The 14958-nt window shown below is 37.2% G+C and overlaps 1 protein-coding gene across 3 annotated transcripts in view; it reads left to right on the top strand.

The window, feature by feature from the left end:
• The window catches only part of CCNT1 (cyclin T1), a 32879-nt gene that overhangs the window by 5126 nt on the left and 12795 nt on the right, over nt 1-14958 (top strand). Inside the window, exons 3-8 of one of the 3 annotated variants that reach the window (XM_059404828.1) lie at nt 4269-4397; nt 7646-7706; nt 9474-9536; nt 10807-10852; nt 12538-12701; nt 12864-12934. In XM_059404828.1, the coding sequence (XP_059260811.1) occupies nt 4269-4397; nt 7646-7706; nt 9474-9536; nt 10807-10852; nt 12538-12701; nt 12864-12934 (534 nt within the window). The remainder of the gene's footprint in view (nt 1-4268; nt 4398-7645; nt 7707-9473; nt 9537-10806; nt 10853-12537; nt 12702-12863; nt 12935-14958) is intronic. The other 2 variants (XR_009405059.1, XM_059404830.1) reach the window with 2 other exon arrangements.

Raw genomic sequence — 14958 nt, 5'->3', positions numbered from 1 at the left:
ATTGTTTTGTTGTGTCAGTTTGCCTTATTGAAAGATTATATCAGTATATATTGTTTCCAGCAGTGTGGAAACAATTGCTGTGAGGATGTGTCTGCATCCTCACAAATAATGTATTTATTACATCAGGAAATAGTAAGTTTTAACGACTTGTTGTGCTCTTGGGATACAGCGGTAAACAGGATAGAGGGTATCCTAAATTATTTTCTTAATTTACATTTTTTTAAATTAGTGAAGTCAAGCTTCTTAAACCTATTTAGATCATTGTTCTTATGAAATTGAAAAATCGACTTAAAAATTGACTTGGTTCGCTTTGCTCCTCTTTTATTCTGATTTTCTTATTTATACGAGCTCCCATATGTTAGAGCTGTATGTCATGTGTTGTGAATACTTTCCTCATTTTGTTCTATTTCTTTTTTTTTTTTTTAAGTTTTTTTTTTTTTTTTTTTTTTTTTTTTTTTTAGATTTTATTTATTTGACAGACAGAGATCACAAGTAGGCAGAGAGGCAGGCAGAGAGAGAGAGAGAGAGAAGCAGGCTTCCTGCGGAGCAGAGAGCCCGATGCGGGGCTCGATCCCAGGACCCTGAGATCATGACCCGAGCCGAAGGCAGCAGCCCAAACCACTGAGCCACCCAGGCGCCCCTTGTTCTATTTCTTTGTTCATAGAGTTTTGAGGCCTAGAACTCTTGCCTTTAAAAACTTCTTAAAAATTTTTTGTTGAGGTATAACGGTAAAGCACAAAAACCTGAAATGTGCAACTTGATTACTTTTTGCCTTATTATTATTATTACTGTATGTATATGTAGCCACCACTCAGATGAAGATAAAGTATATTTCCAGTACCATGGAGGATAGAGAACTTGTCTTTCAGTGGAAATACATTTTATTTCTTCAGTGGACATGATTAAATGATTAATTTTCATTTAATTTGTGGCATTGTATTACTTTTTATGAGAAGAAATTTAACCTCATGAATTGAATTTCTAAATGTACTGTCTTAAATGTTTTCAAATGAGGGAGTATAAAATTAATGGTGAGCAACTTGGTGTGTTTATGTAATATTTCATATTTTATGAAATTGGGTGCTGTATTTTAATATCTAACATTTAACTGGGTGTATTTTATTCTGGTTAGCTTATTCTTAAGGGGTCAAGCTTAGTGGTTAAGAGAATGGGCTCTGGAGTCAGACATGTCTGTCTAGGTTTGGATTTTGTGAACTGCTTATATGGCTTTGGGTAAGTTACCATAGGCCTCAGTTTTCTCATCTCTTTGGAGTCAGTAATAGCGCCTGACTCCTAGAATACTTAATAAGATTTATTTGTTTATTAGAGAGAGTGCTAGTGGGGGAGGGACAGAAGGAGAGGGAGAGAGAATCTCAAGTAGACTCTTCATTGAGTGCAAAGCTTGGAGTCCTAACTTGGGGCTTGATCCCATGATCCTGAGATCATGACCTGAGCTGAAATCAACAGTTGGACTCTTAACCAACAGAGCCACCCAGACACCCCCATGGTTCTTATATATATATATATATATACACGTGTGTGTGTGTGTGTTGTGTGTGTGTATAAGATTTTATTTATTTACTTGACAGAGATTACAAATAGGCATAGAGGCAGGCAGAGAAAGAGAGGGGGAAGCAAGCTCCCTGCCAAGCAGGGAGCCCGATGTGGGGCTTGATCCAGGACCCCGGGACCATGACCTGAGCTGAAGGCAGAGGCTTTAACCCACTGAGCCACTTAGTGCCTCAATATTTAAGTGAATTAATTTACAAAGTGCCTGTACATAATGAATAAATACTAGGTGGTATTTTTATTCTTTTAAAATGGAGAAAATCTTAGATTCTAACCTGGTATACGAATTCCTCTTAGAAATTGCCTTTGATAGGAACATGCTTTAGTAAACTGGATTGGTAAGTGATTCCATGAGGAGCAATGAGTATTTACATGGTTGTGCAAAAATTAGACTGAAATTTACCTCTTGCAGCCTTCCACTTAATGAGTTGTTACCTTGCCTTGTTAGCCATTGTTTGTACACCATATTTTAGTTTGTGCCTTTTGAATGTATTGTTAGTTCTTTGAAGACAAAGTTGTAGGCTAAAAATCTTAGTGTTTTTAAGTATTTCTTTTCCTTTCTGCTTCTTCCTATCAGTTAAAAAGTCCTGTTAATTTTTAGAATGTTAGCTGTTTTTTCTGTATATAGTCATCATAAAATTGAAAGAAGAGAGAGAGGGGTACCTGGGTGGCCTCAGGTGGTTAAGTGTGTGCCTTCCGCTCAGCTCATGATCCCAGGGTCCTGGGACAGAGCTCTGAGTTAGGCTCCCTGCTAGTGGGTGCCTGCTTCTCACTCTCCTTCTTCCTGCTGCTCCCCCTGCTTGTGCTATCTCTCTCTCTGGCAAATAAATAAATAAAATCTTTTTTTTTTTTTTTTTAACAGAGAATAAAAGAGGAAATGATGATATTCCTGTAGCTAGCTGCTCAGAGAGAATCCTGTTGACATTTTAGAATTTTTTTTCTTGGCACACAAATACATACACAAAGATTTAGTGAAGCCCTGTTAATTTTCTAAAATCATACCTGCGGTTCCCCCCGTTTTTCTACTGCTAATGCCTACTCTAAACTTGATTTCTTAATGCCTGGATTACTAATTTTTTTTTTCTTTTTTAAAATTAATTTTTAATGAGTGTTATTCTTTCCTTCTTTTAGTCCTCCCTAGGACTGGATATGTCTGTCTGTCTGACCTTCCTTCCTTTATTAAATATTTTATTTGAGAGTGTGTGTTTTTTAAGATTTTATTTATTTATTTAACAGAGGGAGAAACAACGAGAGAGGGAACACAGGCAGGGGGAGTGGGAGAGGGAGAAGCAGGCTCCCTGCTGATGTGGGGCTCGATCCCAGGACTCTGGGATCATGATCTGAGTCAAAAGCAGATGACTGAGCTGCCCAGGCGCCCCTCAATTTAGTATGCTCTGATTACTCACATCTTGTTTGTGCCTATCTTCCTCTGGTTCTGCTTTGTTTATCCTGAGGTCTAGCAGTATATATGGAGTTTGCTGCTTAAAACTGCAGCAAACATGAAGGAAGAGAATTATTGCTGTGAATTGGATTTGTGGGTAAAAATCTCTTACAGCGAAATAGCAGATAGCAGGAAGGATATAAAGAAGTATTAGAATGCCTGTTAGTTCTACTCCATAAAGTGAAATAGGTATTTAAATTATATAAAATTATTTATCATGTTTCTTTGACTCCTGGTTCTTGCCATTGCCATCTTTGATTCATTGAAATATTCTTAAGATTCAGTAGAATTTCTGAGATTTCTTAGATCCCTACCAGGCTACATTTATGTCATATTGCTCTAATCTGTTAACATTGTTTTGTGACGAATTTGTTGTTTACTTGTGTATTGGCTTGAGATTTTTTTTTTCCCTGTGTGCCTTTGTATAACATCTTGAATATAACACTATTTTAAAATTTCCTTTTATAAGATTTGTGCTCCCTCCATATATAAGTATACTCTAGATAATTCACATACAATAAAATATATCCTTTTAAAGTCTGCAGTATGCTGAGTTTTTGTTGTTGTTTTAAAAGATTTTGTTTCTTTTAGAAAGACTGCACGTGAGCAGGGGGAGAGGCAGAGGGGGAGGGAGAGGTGGGGGGAAAGAAAATCAAGTCAACTCCTTGCTGAGAATGGAGGTGGACATAGGGCTCAATCCCATGACCCTGAGATCATGACCTGAGCCAAAACCAAGAGTTGGACACTTAACCAACTGAGCCATCCAGGTATCCCAAGTCACTGGTGGTTAATATATTCACCAAGTTATGCAGCCATCACCATGGTCTAATTCCACAAAATTTACATTGCCCCAGAAAGAAACTTCTTATGCATTTGTGGTCACTCCCATTTTCCTATTCTAGCCCCTGGCAATCACTAATCTACTTTCAATTTGCACCTTGAAAAAAAAGGTATATAGAGGGTTATGATATAAACTTAAAGAACTTCATTTTAAATAGAAAACCAACTATTTACATCTAGTCGTTTCTCACATAGATTGCTTTCAACGAGAGTTTGTTACAAGAAGGGTTGATTTTTGGGAGTGGATGGATATGGATTAACAGATATGAGAGGGAATGGCATTTTAAGGAGAAAAGGCATTACTGAGAAGTGATGAAGTTGGGGCAAGCAGGGAATTTGGTTTGAGACTTAGGTCTTTTTTAGATCTACCTTGATCTAGGAATAAATAATGAATGTAATTTATTTTCTTTTCATCCAGTCTGTGGCTCCAGCGGCCTTATTTCTAGCAGCTAAAGTAGAGGAGCAACCAAAAAAATTGGAACACGTCATCAAGGTAGCACATGCTTGTCTCCATCCGCAGGAATCACTTCCTGATACTAGGAGTGAGGTAGGGGATTCATTACACATACCTGGTTTTTTTTTTTTTTTTTATTTTTTTTATTTTGATGGTAGCTTAGTTTTGTAACTTTGATTTACTTAAGTCTGAGTGGGGGCTCTTGAATTTTTAGTTTTTATTTTTCCTTTACAAAAAACATCAGAAACTATGGCAAAAGTTAGTTGTATTCGTATAGTAAAATTGGGAAATGCAGAAAAACAAAGAAGAAAATGCATCACCTAGGTATAATTTGGACCATGGATATGTAAGTGATTATTATTTCTCAGTTCTTTTCAATGAAAAGCTACACACATATGTATGTTTATGTCTTTTCCACTTATTATAATGTAAATATTTTCCCATTTTACTCTCCCTTTTCTGTCGCTCTCTCTCTCTTTTTTTTTTTTTTTTAAAGATTTTTAAAGTTCCTTTGACAGAGGTCACAAGTAGGCAGAGAGGCAGGCAGAGAGAGAGAGTGGAGGAAGCAGGCTCCCCGCTGAGCAGAGAGCCTGATGTGGGGCTTGATTCCAGGACCCTGGGATCATGACCTGAGCAGAAGGCAGAGGCTTTAACCCACTGAGCCACCCAGGCACCCCTCTTTTTTTTTTTTTTTTTAAAGATTTTTAATTATTTGAAAGAGCCCATGAGCCGAAGGCAGAGGCTTTAACCCACTGAACCACCCAAGTGTCCCTCTTTTTTTTTTTTCTTTTTTTAAAGATCGTAATTATTTGAAAGAGCCCATGAGCTGGATGGGGCAGAGGGACAAGCAGACCCCCTACTCAATGGGAAGCCAGATGTGGGGGCTCTATCCCAGGATCCCGAGATCATGACATGAGCCAAAGTCAGATCCTTAACCGACTGAGCCACCCAAGCGTCCCATGAATAATATTCTTACCAATAAATTTTTGTTATGGACTCTTCAGAAAAATGAGTCCTGTCATTTTTTTTTTTTTTTTTTTTTTTTCTTTTAAAGAAATTACAGAAGTTACATATGCTTGTTAAAGACAACCCAAATATTCAAGAATCATTTGTAGTGAAAGTTAAAGCTCATCTCCCCTCCTCCTGGCAGGATACTGCTGATTATAATTTCAGTATATGTTCTGTTAACCTCTATCCTGTGCATGTACACATAGCTTTTTTTCCTTCCATCCTTCCTTGACTTTCTTAAAGAAGGGAAACTGTCCTGGCTTTTAAGTCTGTTGTTGGGGAGTGATGAGTAGTGAGAAATTTTGAGGTCTGACATGGGTGTTTAAACTGTGGATTTCTGTTACTAGATTATTTACGTCTCTTACAATGGGTGCATGAGTCATCTTTTATCAAATAGTTAAATTTACATGTTCTTATTATATTGGAGAAAGTGGTTCTTTGCGGGGGGGGGGTTATTTGGTTGCTTGTTTTTTATAGATTTATTTATTTGAGAAAGATTTTATTTATTTGAGAAAAGAGTGCAGGGAGGGGCAGGAGAGAATCTCAAGCAGACTCTGTGCTGAGTGTGGATTCCCACAACCCTGAGATCATAAACTGACCTGAAATCACAAGTCAGACACTTAACCAGCTGAGCCACCCAGTTGCCCCTTTATTTTGATAATAGCCCCTAATTATGTGAATTGTTTCCCATAGCAGGGTTTTGATTGCCCTTCGTTTTCTCTTGGGTACAGCAGTAGCTCTTGTTGAGAGTTACTGCCCTGGATTTTTATTTTGGTTTTAGACTAGTAAATGCCCTTGGTCCATAGGACTGACCAAATGAAACAAAATTTTGTTTTAACAGAGTAAAACAAAAAATAATTTACTTTTTTTCCTCTAAGGTATATTTATGTAATTTCTCACCTGAGTTTCTGTTCCTTGTGAGATGGGGTATCTTAGAGGAGGATATTTTCTTCTCTATATGGAAAGCAGTACTAGCATAATTTAAGTCCTTATTGGACTTGATTCAAGATCATAAAGCTAGGTGGAAAGTTCACTACACTATAGATCTAACTCCTGCCCCAAGTCTCATTCTCTGACCTAGAGTTCTAGACCATTGCTGTCCAATAGAAATACAGAGGGAGTCATGTAGTCATGTATAATTAAACTTTTTAAACTTTTCATTGAACTTCATTTAAAATCTTCATTAGAAATAAAATCTTCGGGCACCTGGGTGGCTCAGTGGGTTAAGCCTCTGCCTTCGGCTCGGGTCGTGATCTCGGGGTTCTGGGATCGAGTCCCACATCGGGCTCTCTGCTCAGCGGGGAGCTTGCTTCCCCCTCTCTCTATGCCTGCCTCTCTGCCTAGTTGTGATTTCTCTCTGTCAAATGAATAAATAAAATCTATTAAAAAAAAAAAGAAATAAAATCTTCATATAAAAGAAGGTGAAATTGGAGCACCTGGGTGGCTTAGTCCGTTAAGTGTCTGCCTTCAGCTCAGGTCGTGATTCCAGAGTCTTGGGATCAAGCTCCGCATCAGACTCCCTACTCAGTGGGGAGCCTGCTTCTCCCTCTCTCTTTGCCCCTCCACCCCTGTTCATGCTCACTCTCTCATGCTCTCTGTCTTTCTCAAATAAATAAAATCTTTAAAAAAACAAAAAAATGAAAGGTGAAGTTAATTACGATATTTTATATTTTATATCTGGAATCACAACCTGAGCCAAAAGCAGACGCTTAACTGAATGAACCACAGAGGCACCCCAGTTTGGCATATATTCTATTGGATATCTCAATTTAAACTAGCTACATTTAGGTGCTCAGTAGCCATATGTTGACAATGGCTGCAGTATTGACTGGTACAAATCTGAGAGAAGTTTTTTTTTGTTGTTTATTCCCTTTTCCTTTGAACTCTTCTGATTCTTAAAAATCTAGCATTAGCTGGGAGGTTTTGTCAGGAGTCAGATGTTTGAAATTGCCTGCAGTACCTTAGGAAGGGTCTACAGTGTATTTTGATGATGTTGAAAAAAGATGTATGTATCTTTAATTGTCTTGTGTCTGCATCACATGACTTTAAAACCTAAAATGTTAGTCTTGAAATGAACCAACTCTCTGGTGCCTTTTCTGTAGCTAATTATGAATGAAGTGTTATTTCTCAGTATACCACTTTTTTTCCTTCTTCAAAGAGGAAAAGGTGTGCTAAATATAGAGATAAGGATTGTATTTCAGTTCCTAGGCTACCTCCTCACTTCATGCCTGCCTTTTGTTGCTTTGGTTTTCCTGGAAGAAGTTGTTAGAATTGTTTACACTTTATATATTGTGCCTTTTTGGGAAATAATTTATTTGTCTTCTCACCTACAGGCTTACCTGCAACAAGTTCAAGATCTGGTGATACTAGAAAGCATAATTCTGCAGACTTTAGGTAAATTTATTTTTCTTTAAAATAGTAAATATAGGGGCGCCTGGGTGGCTCAGTGGTTAAAGCTTCTGCCTTCGGCTCAGGTCATGATCCCAGGGTCCTGGGATCGAGCCTCACATCGGGCTCTCTGCTCAGCAGGGATCCTGCCCCCTCCTCCTCCTCTCTCTCTTTGCCTTTCTCTCTGCCTACTTGTGATCTGTCTGTCAAATAAATTAAAAAAAAAAATAGTAAATATAAGTAATGTAAAATTTTAAAATTTGCAGAATAGGAAATAGGAAGAAAATCTCTACTGAAGGCTTTTGCAAATTATAGAGGTTGTGGAATGTGGTTTAACCCTGACCTATACCAAAGACAGAAGTCAGGCATAGCCGTCCTTTAGAATAGCAGTTAGTAGAGTTTTTTAAAATTCTGTGTTCATAATTTGCTTTGGAAGGTTTGTCAGTTTTTAACTTTATGATAAATAATGGCAAAAACTAATGAACTTTTTTCCTTTTATGGATTTTTATGATCTGTTTGCCATTCTATTTAAAGGACAGTGTTTATTTTAAAAATTGGTAAAAGTTTATTTTTTTAAAGAGGTCATGTAGTTTAATTTTTTTTTAGATTTATTTTTTTATTTATTTAAAAGATTTTATTTGAGGAAGAGAGAGAGAGGGATAGCGTGACCGGGGTGAGAAGCAGAAGGAAAAGCAAACTCCCTGCTGAGCAGGGAGCTTGATGTGGGACTCCAGGATCCATGACCTGAGCTGAAGGCAGATAGATACCTAACCGATTGAGCCACCCAGGTGCCCCTAGATTTATTTATCTGAGAGAGAGAGAACAATCATGCATGTGTGTGCAGCTGCATGGAGGGAGGGGCAGAGGGAGAGAATCTTCAAACATTCTCCCTACCTTGGGGCTCCATGTGGGGCGATACGGGGCTCGATCTCACAACCCATGAGGTCATGACCTGAGCTGAAACCAAGAGCTGGATGCTCAGTGGACTGAGCTCCTAGGCACACCTCTAATCAGTGTTTAGAACAGCAGAGTAGGGGTGGAGGAATTGCAGCTCTAGTGGTTGATGGGCAACCTTGATGATTATCTGTTACTGTTTTTATCAGAGATACACCTTTAAAGGTTTTTAGCAAATTCGGAAAATAAGGATTTTTTTTCAAGGTTTTTTTTTTTTTTTTGTGGGGGTGCTATTTTTCTCTTCTCTGGGTAAGGGAGGAGTTCATGAGTTTGTTGAAAAGTTATTGGTACACCTGTATGTTATTGCATGTCTACACACAATTCTTTAAGGCTTCTCTCTCTCTCTCTCTCTCTCTTTTTTTTTAAAGCATATGTGCTGCCAAAGTGAGCACTCAAAGCTTATCTCTGAAGTTAATTTCTATTAACTCGCTTTTTACTTTAAATTATCTTCAAAGTAACTGTTTTAGGAGACAATGATCTTCTGGTGGGGTAAATTTTTATTAATATTTTAATGTGGAAGCCAGTAGGAACTAATTTGCATGAATCATTTGTCCATTGAGAATAAATTTGTTTAGAGATTATTGGTTCCTCAGGGGTCTTGAGACTGCGTTAGCTTTATTATTTAGTTCAAAATTTGGTTGTCTGAAGATAATGTGTCTTAGAAAAGAGTGTGCTATATGTGTTGTGTGACTCTCTTAGACTCTGAACAGTAATTCTGGGAGAGGAAAATGAAGGAGGCTTTTAATGATGACTCAGATAAAAGAAGTATAAAATGTCTCCAGTATCTTTAGCTTTTTAACCAAAGTATTTTTTTTTTAGGCTTTGAACTAACAATTGATCACCCACATACACATGTGGTCAAGTGCACTCAGCTGGTTCGAGGTAAGGAATCCCAGCTTGAAATGGCTGTCTTAAATTGTTTTACCATTTAATGGCTATGATTTATTTATGGTGGACAAATATATAACTCAGCTGCTTTGGCCAGAAGTTAAATTGAAAGGGTTACCTGGCTTAAATCAAAATGAGTGTTTCTAATTTGGGGTTTTTCTCCTGGGTTCTTAAAGTTAAAGAGAATTAGCCTCTTGAGGGTGTTTGTCAGAACCTGGAACAGATTTCATCAAGTCAAATGACAAGTAGCAGTTTAAGGATACGTTGGGAGTGGTGATCTTAATGTGATTCTAGGATTGATGGCCCTAGACAGCCTTTTACAAGCCACCCAGAGGATCTAGAATTTATTTGACTTATTTCAATGATTGACAAAGCCTTGGAAAGACTTTTTTATTCTGATTTAAACCTTAGTAGCTGTAATTGCATGAAACCTTTTCCTCTTAGTTTGAATAGTAGTATCAACATGTAGACACTTCTGCATTGAAATGCCTTCTACTTTTGTAGATGAAACTGATAATTGGCCTTATTTTATATTTTGCTAATATGTGCTTCATCTGTAAGTTTCCAGTTTTCCTAAGTTCTTTATATTTAGAAAACATTAGAGGGTTTACATTAAGCAAGGATAAACAAAGGTAGATAGATGCTGATATTGAAAAAATTAAGTTTTAAGGAAAATTAAAATTTACTTTATTACCCAGAGCAGTTTTTTGGGGAAGGGGGCATGTGGTCCCCCCCCCCTTTATTATGGTATATCAAGTAATTTATGTTATTTGATGATTTGGGGTCTGAATCACAGGCTACTCAATTAAACAAATTTTTTTTGAGCACAGATCACTTTTCCCAAATACACAGAGGTCTTCTGGATTCTGATCTTGCCTCCAAATTAGTTCATCTTCTAGTTCAGTAAACTCTTGTATCAGAATTTCTAGGTTACCTGTTAAAAATGCATGTTTTCTTCTCTAAACATACTGAGTCACACTCTAGGAAGGATGTCCAGGAATTGGAGTTGAAACAAGTACTCCAGATACTTGGTGTGCAGTGTAAAGCTTGAGTTTCTAGGTCTGGAAACAGTATAGTTATTATAATTAAAAGTTGCTGATTTGATGTTTTTTGTAGAATGTTAAACATCAGGTGATCAGGGACCATGTCTGCCTTATTCGTTATTATGTTCTCTACTTGGAAATATTAAATGCTCGCTAAATAATTGAGACTGAATGGAACTAATAACTTTTTCCCTGTCTCCCCCCCCCCCTTTTTTTTTTAGCAAGCAAGGACTTAGCACAGACTTCTTACTTCATGGCAACCAACAGGTTTATATTTTAATATTTTCCCCTCTATTTTTGGGATAGGGCTTGTCACTTTTTGAGGATATATGGAAAGATATCAGGTCTAGCACTTAGTAAACTAGAACCCAAAGACCCAGGATAGATCTTTGCTACAGTGTATTACAGAAAATTCTCTGGTAAATATTTATTTTTCTGTACAGTTTCCATATTTTACTTTAAATTTCCATGGTGTTTTTTAATTTGCTAAGGTGATGCAATTATGTAGTACTTACTGTTTGAAATTCTACCTGATTCTGCATGTCTTCCTTTACTTTAAAATATCCAAGAGCAGGGGTGCCTGGCTGCTCAGTTGGGAGAGCATGTGACTCTTGATCTCAGGATTTTGAGTTTGAGCCCCACGTTGGGTGTGGAGAGTACTTAAAAATAAAATCTAAAACAAAAAAATAAAAAAATCCAAGAGCATAGTCCTTGTTAGTTAGTTCTTGTTAGTCAGTCTTGTTAGTATTGTTAGGTAAACTTGGGGTTGATCGTGACTGAGAATCTAATTTGGAGGATTTTGCAATACTTACAGTATTTATTTATTTATTTTAAAGATTTTAATTATTAGAGAGAATGTGCACATGTGTGTGACTGAACGTGCACAAACAGGGGGAGGTGTGGAGGGTGAGGGAGGGAGACAGAAAGCCTCCCTGCTGGGTGGGGAGCCGGACATCTGGTTCTATCCTAGGACTCTTAAGATCATGACCTGAGCCAAAGTCAGATGCTTAACCAACTGAGCCACCCAGGTTTCCCAATAATTATGGTGTTTATAAAACTTCTTTTTTCTTCCCCATTGCCAGATAAATGTGCATGAATATGTGTAAAGAGCTTTTTCTTCTTTTTTTTAAAGTTTTTTCTTTATTCTTTCCTTTTTAAGACAAAAATTAATACGTAATTTGTATTACCAAATTACTTGACAAGTCTCGTCTTCAATTGATTGTGGAAATCAAAGATATTTCTGTTGACATTATTTTTTATAGCCTGATAGGAGAAATTTTTGAAGTAAATTATCAGTTAAGCATATTCACAGTTGAGAGAGTGGTAGTCTATTCATTATTTTAGTTTATTATATTTTTACTTTTTAATTTAGCTAACATATGCTATAATATTAATTTCAGCAGTAGAATTTAGTGCTTCATCAGTTGCATATAACACCCAGTGGTCATCATATCATGTGCCCTCCTAAATGTCCATCTCAAATTACTCCTCTATTATTTTTAATTGACCAGACCTGTGGTTGGCAAGAGATGAGATAATTTTAAGGGGGTTTTAAGTATTTGATTTAGGGATTAGACATAACTAAAAATCTTAAAATTTTCCTTAAGTTCTAAGTTTCTTCTCAGGATAATAGATCCTTATTTTAAAAAAACTGAGTACCCCTTCTCTTTGGTTTTGGTCCTGGTCTTTTGTCAGGATGTGGGATTGATGATGTATAGTCAAAAAATTCAGAAATGTTACCTGAGCAGGTGGGTTAATGAAAAATCATGTTGGGTGCTGGATCAGAGCACTGGATATTTCTTACCCTTCTTACTCTCCAGTGTTTTGTTTTTTTTTTTTGTTGTTTTTAAATAATGGAGAGTTTTAACTTTGGGTTCAAAATTGAGAGCTCATAAAAAAAAAAAAAATTGAGAGCTCATGACACTCTCTTGTTTCCTTCCCTCTGATGTCAGCCTGCATTTGACCACATTTAGCCTGCAGTACACACCTCCTGTGGTGGCCTGTGTCTGCATTCATCTGGCTTGCAAGTGGTCCAACTGGGAGATCCCAGTCTCAACTGATGGGAAGCACTGGTGGGAGTATGTTGACGGCACTGTGACCTTGGAACTTTTAGATGGTAAGTTTTAGAGTAAGGGACCTTGGAAAGCACTTGCTCTTGATCTGTCACATATCTGGCCCAAAGTGACTTCATTCAGATGAAAATAGTTAGTTGAGGTTATTCTTGTTTTTTTACTTCTGCTTGTCTGAGTTTTTCTTAAATGTTCTATTTCATTTGTAGAACTGACACATGAATTTCTACAGATTCTGGAGAAAACCCCTAACAGGCTCAAACGAATTCGGAATTGGAGGGTAAGAATTATTTCTGTCAGCTTGTAGTACAAAATTAGTTTTTTTCTTTTGACTGCACAGTGAATATACCAGAATTGGATATGTACCCCAGGTTTGGAATTTCCTTTTTCTTAGTTACATAATAATCATGACTTCAACTTCATAGCTTAGATTCTGCTCAGAAGTCAGTGATGGTGATAGGTGATAGCAGGATTTGTTTTGTGTTGTGCAACTATTGTGATACAGTCAGTTGGCAACATTGTTGAGTATTTTCTGTGTGGAGACTGTTAGGGAAAAAATGTGGCTTCTCTGAGTCATAAAGTGGTGGGTTCTGGTAGAGGAAAGATAGAGTTACAAGGTTAGAGCTGGTATCATTGTACTTTGACATTATTTGCTTTTTAAATGGATTTTAGAATTTTATTTTTATATCGATTGTAGGGTAAAGTTGTATTTCAATTATTTTTCCAAGTCTTATGAAATGGAATCATTCTTTTTTCCCTTGGCTTTAGATAGAAAGTACATTTAAAAATATTTCCTGCAGGGGCACCTGGGTGGCTTAGTTGGTTAAGCTTCTGTCTTTGGCTGAGGTCATGATCCCAGGGTCCTGGGATCGAGCCCTGCATCGGGCTCCCTGCTCAGTGGGGAGCCTGCTTCTCTTTCTCCCTCTGCCTGCAGCTCCCCCTGCTTGTGTACTTTCCCTCTCTCTCTCTTTCTCTCTCTCTCTGTCAAATAAATAAATAAAAATCTTAAAAATTTTTTTTTTATTAAAAAAAAATGTTCCCAGGGCGCCTAGGTAGTTCAGTGGGTTAAAGCCTTTGCCTTTGGCTCAGGTCATGATCTCTTGGGGTCCTGGGATCAAGCCCTGTATCGTGCTCTCTGCTCAGCAGGGAACCTGCTTCCTCCCTCTCTCTCTGCCTGCCTCTCTGCCGTCTTGTGATCTCCCTCTCTCTCTCTCTCTCTGTCAATAAATAAATAAATTAATTAATTAATTAAAAAAAAAAAAAGTTCCCTGCAGGGGAGCCTGGGTGGCTCAATTAAGTGTCTGCCTTTGGCTTTAGGTCATGATTCTGTGGTCCTGGGATCAGGCTTCCTGCTCAGCAGGGAGCTTGCTTCTTCTTCTTCCTTATGCTCTCTCTTGCTCACTCTCTTTCTCCTAAATAAGTAAATAAAATCTTAAAAAAAAATATTCCCTACATTCTCAGAAATCCAGATTGATAAACTTAATTTCATTCTCCTGAGTTTAGAGAATTGTAGAAAGTGAGTTAGTCTACGATTCAAAGGAGGCTTGAGAGCACATAGTTCATCACTATGATCATAGGACACCTCACCAAAATTTCCAGAATTTGTTTTTGGACCAGCTGCTGTCATAAGCAGTCATAAGGCATAGATGTTCATGAATTAATTTTAGATATGCACAAATTAATTTTTTAAGTGGCTTGTAGCATTGGTATAGATTGCTGTAACTTTTGGGGGGTATGGTAGAAAACTTCAGAATACCCTTTTAGCAAATTTTTGAGTATACAGTTAATATGTTATGCAGTAGGTTTCTAGGACTTACCTTGTATAACTGAGTTTGTACCATTTGACTACAAGGTTCTTATTTTCCCTCTCCCCCCAGGCTACTATTTTACTCTCTCTGTATGAGTTTAAATCTTACATCGCTCACTTAAGTGAGATCATATTTTGTCTTTCTGTGTCTGGCTTATTTCACAGCAAAAGGCCTTCCAGGTTCATTCATGTTGTGACAAATGATAGGATTTCCATCTTTTCTTTTTTTTTTAAATTGTGGTAAAATACATATAACATGAAAGTTACCATCTTAACCATTTTTAAATGTACAGTTCAGTGGTGTTAAGTATATTCATATTGTTGTGCAACCATCATTACCATTCATCTCCTTAATTCATTTCATTTTGTAAAATTGAAACTTTATATCCATTAAATAACTCTGCATTCCCCCTCCCCACCCAGCCCCTGGCAACCACAATTACACTTTCTGTCTACGTGATTTGGCTTCTCTTAAATACTTGATATAAGTGGAATAA

The sequence above is a fragment of the Mustela nigripes genome, chromosome 6, assembly GCF_022355385.1.
Source record: "Mustela nigripes isolate SB6536 chromosome 6, MUSNIG.SB6536, whole genome shotgun sequence".
NCBI classification, from domain to species: domain Eukaryota; kingdom Metazoa; phylum Chordata; class Mammalia; order Carnivora; family Mustelidae; genus Mustela; species Mustela nigripes.
The sequence above is the reverse complement of the archived record's forward strand: the minus strand, read 5'-3'. Positions and strand labels throughout refer to the sequence as shown.